The sequence below is a fragment of the Triticum aestivum genome, chromosome 6B (assembly GCF_018294505.1).
Source record: "Triticum aestivum cultivar Chinese Spring chromosome 6B, IWGSC CS RefSeq v2.1, whole genome shotgun sequence".
NCBI classification, from domain to species: Eukaryota; Viridiplantae; Streptophyta; class Magnoliopsida; order Poales; family Poaceae; genus Triticum; species Triticum aestivum.
In genome coordinates, this window is record NC_057810.1 from 704,474,840 (window position 1) to 704,478,205 (window position 3,366).

Consider the following 3,366-nt stretch of genomic DNA (forward strand, 5'->3'; position numbering starts at 1 on the left):
ACTTTTTTTCGCCCTCTCAAGCAGCCCCAAGCCAACCACCCTTTTTTAACCCTCGCTTAGAGGTCTTTTCGGCGTGGCTAAGGTCCCGTGATTCTTGGGCAATGTCAAGCTCGAGGATGACCATAAGGGCGACATGGAGGTGGTGCTTGGATTTGAAGAAGAGGCTTCTACTCCATTCCGAAAGACGATTACCGGTGTTCCTGAGCTTATGGAATAACACCTGGTATGGTTCAGTGTCCTTGTTGGTTCATTCCACACGTTATGCACAATGTCACGGAAGCCCGACATGGAAGGCCAGAAGTTCTCGAACTTAAAACACCGTGATCTCCTGGGGACACTATCATTAGAGAGTAGTAGCGGGCGATTGTAGGAGAGGGATGATGACAGGGCATGGAGCTCAGGAGTGTTGAAGTGGGTGTCTCAATCGACGTTGCAAAAGAATGAGTCAAGCTTGCACAAGGTGGGGTTGATCCTCTCGTTGCTCCAAGTGAATCTATGGTTTTGGAGATGGATCTCTTTTAGCTCGCAAGTTTGAAGGGCATTGTGAAATCGGTTTATGCGACTTCTATTAATGTTGTGCTTATTTTTGTCTCGGGTGTGGTAGATTTGGTTGATATCACCTAGAGCAAGCCACTTGATCCCGTTGGCGAACACCACCTAGAAAGGTTGCCATGAACTGATCAATGGCGTCCATCTTTGTTTCTTGGAGGCACACGATCGCCCTATGTTCCGGGCAATTTAAACCCCTCAGGTTCCAGGCTTTCCTCCTCAACAAGAAAAAACCTCAGCCTTTCCTCCTTCTTCCATGGGCACCTCCTCTAGTCCGCCCCATCTCTAATCGCCTTTCAGCCATAGAGATGCGAAAGACCTCCCCCCCTTCCCCGTGCCGGCGGGAGGGACCCCGTTCTCGTTTTTGTTAGGTTCATGACTTGGTTGGAGCTGTGTGGCGGTGACGATGTCCCTCAGTAGGAATAATGTCTCCCACGTTCTATCCCCGTCCCAATGGTGCGTCTAGCATCGTAGAAGGGCGTGTGGAGGCGTGTCTCCGTCGGATCTCCTGGGATTCGGTCGGTGTTGGTCTTTGATGGTTGGAACGGTCTTCATTTGTTTTCGTTTTTGTGTTTACATGTTTGATCCTTTCAATCTACGACTTTTTTCATCAGCGATGGTTATTGCTCTGGTGCGCTGGTTCTATGGGGTCTTAGCACGACGACTTCCCAATTGTCTACTACAATAAGGTTTGCCCCGGCTCCGATGAGGGAGGGGCGATGACGGCGGGGCGCCTTTGTTTCGTTTAAGTGCTTGTAGTCGTCACCAGATAGTCCACGGACCTCGTTGTAATTTTTATTACCTAATAGTGTTCTTTGTACTGTATGATTGAAGATAAATAGGCCGGAAGTTTCTCGAGGAACCATCACGTTCCGGGGCATGATATTAATTTGTTGTTCCAACATTAAATATGTTTTTTTAGAAAAACATTAAATATGATTAGATCCCTGGGTACAACCGGCAAAAGGCAGCAGATTGAGCATACAGCAGCATCCTCGATACTGCGAATCAACCTGTGGTTAAGTTGGTTAGGTGGACAGTGGTATCCCCAACCCACCAGGGTTCAAATCCTGGTGCTCGCATTATTCCTGGATTTATTTCAGGATTTCCGGCGATGCACTTTCAGTGGGAGGAGACGTTCCCGTCGACGACGAGGCGCCTACGGTGACTTCGTAAATCTCAAGATGATATGCCGGCTCAGTCTCTCGGAGGTGCTCATAGGGGTAGGGTGTGTGTGTGTGCGTTCATAGGGATGAGTGTATGCGCGTGTATATGAGCGCTTATGTCTGTACTGATGCTCAAATAAAAAAAGCATCCTCGATACTGGGATCCTTTACTTCCAAAAAGAAAAAGATACTGGAATCCTTTTAAATTGTTCCAACGCACGTTTGGCCGCCATCGTGTCGCGGTCTGATTCCGTACTCGATACGGGCGGGGCCGCGGGGGTTCGACACGTACCGGGCAGCCTTCCGTGACGATACATAAGCACGCGCAGACCCTACCGGTAGCGTCTATCGATCAAAGTATCATCAAGTCATAGGTTAGCGTATCTGGGCGAAGGGAGAAAGAATATCGACCGAAGACATGGCGGCGACGGCGTTCAGGCGACTGCTGCTACGCGGGCTTCAGGCCAGCCGCGGCGCGGCAGCACCCGCTCCTCGCGGTTTATCTACCAGGACATACACCGGAGGCAGCCACGTTCTTCAGGTTCGGATCCCCCGCCCCATCGCTTGATTCGTCCATCCCTTATTTTTCTTGACCGATCGCATCGTACCTGCAATGCAGGGTCACCGGCCGCCGGTCCGATTGCCGCATCTCGGCGTCGCCGACCCGCCGTATCTTGGTCAGGCGGACGAGTTTGTGGAGGCGATAAAAAGGAGCCGGAGCGTCGATTGGAAGCATTTCAAGGGAGTGGTGGCGGGCGGTATGATCTTGATAGCGGCGCCCTGGATTCTCGTCTGGCCCTTTAGGGCTCACATATTCCGGACAAAAGACCCTTCGTGCGAGTCCAATAGAGATTTTTAGGGTACGATTCATCAGATCTACAGTTGCTTAGCTGGGTATTGTAGGCATCTTACATTGACTTTTTTTTCTACCATGATAAATTGGTATGTAATTTCAATTTTCAAATTCTTAATTCGTCATCCTCCCACCATTCTTTATACAAGACTACTATTGAAAATAAAATTTGCATCTTGTAATGACTATCTCTTTCTGTTAAAGATTGATTAGATTTTTCCTGGTGCTTGTTAATGCAAACCTTGCATGCAGCCATAGAAAAAAAAATGCACCACATGCAACATGTTTAGTTAGCCTAGAGAATGGAAGATTTTTTACAAAATTAGTCATGTTATTTATTATTAGTTGGTTTCATTTTCTTTGTATCCGAAGAATGGGATAGTGGCCTTGTAAACAGAGGGAGTATGCTGCTTTGTACTCCCTCCGTCCCGAAAAACATGTCGCACGCGTAGTTCACTGGCAAATTTGCAAAAAAAAAAAACCTCATTGTTTCAAAAGTGTCTCAGACAAGTCCCTCCGCCCCTTCTTCTTCCTCCGCCGCGGTCCCCTCCCGCTGCCTGCGGGCTTCGCTGGAATCTCCTGCCACGTCTTCCTCGAGGCCGCGCGCGTCCCTCCCGGAGCCCCCGCGCATCCTCCTCAAGCTCGTGTGCGTCCTCCCTCGTGCTCCCGCGCATCATCCTGGAGCTCCCGGGCGTGCGCCGCCGCGATCCCCTACCGGCGTCGCCGGAGCTTGCCTCCACAATCCGGTGGACCAGGAGCTCGCGCGCGTGATCCTGGATCTCCAGCGCGCCCTCGTCG

General features: G+C 50.3%; 1 protein-coding gene across 1 annotated transcript; it reads left to right on the forward strand.

Moving 5' to 3' along the window:
- The first annotated feature begins 2,049 nt into the window (after positions 1 to 2,049).
- On the forward strand, positions 2,050 to 2,756 carry LOC123135019 (uncharacterized). The gene is made up of 2 exons (XM_044554151.1): positions 2,050 to 2,256; positions 2,335 to 2,756. Exons 1-2 carry the CDS (start codon positions 2,134 to 2,136, stop codon positions 2,572 to 2,574), a joined length of 363 nt encoding a protein of 120 aa, XP_044410086.1. The 5' UTR covers positions 2,050 to 2,133; the 3' UTR covers positions 2,575 to 2,756.
- Positions 2,757 to 3,366: the final 610 nt, after the last annotated feature.

Bases quoted from the DNA above. Each gene is read 5' to 3' on its own strand.
- LOC123135019 (XM_044554151.1), top strand. From the start codon at position 2,134: ATGGCGGCGACGGCGTTCAGGCGACTGCTGCTACGCGGGCTTCAGGCC. The intron at 2,257-2,334 runs GTTCGGATCCCC...CCTGCAATGCAG, and splicing joins GAGGCAGCCACGTTCTTCAG to GGTCACCGGCCGCCGGTCCG.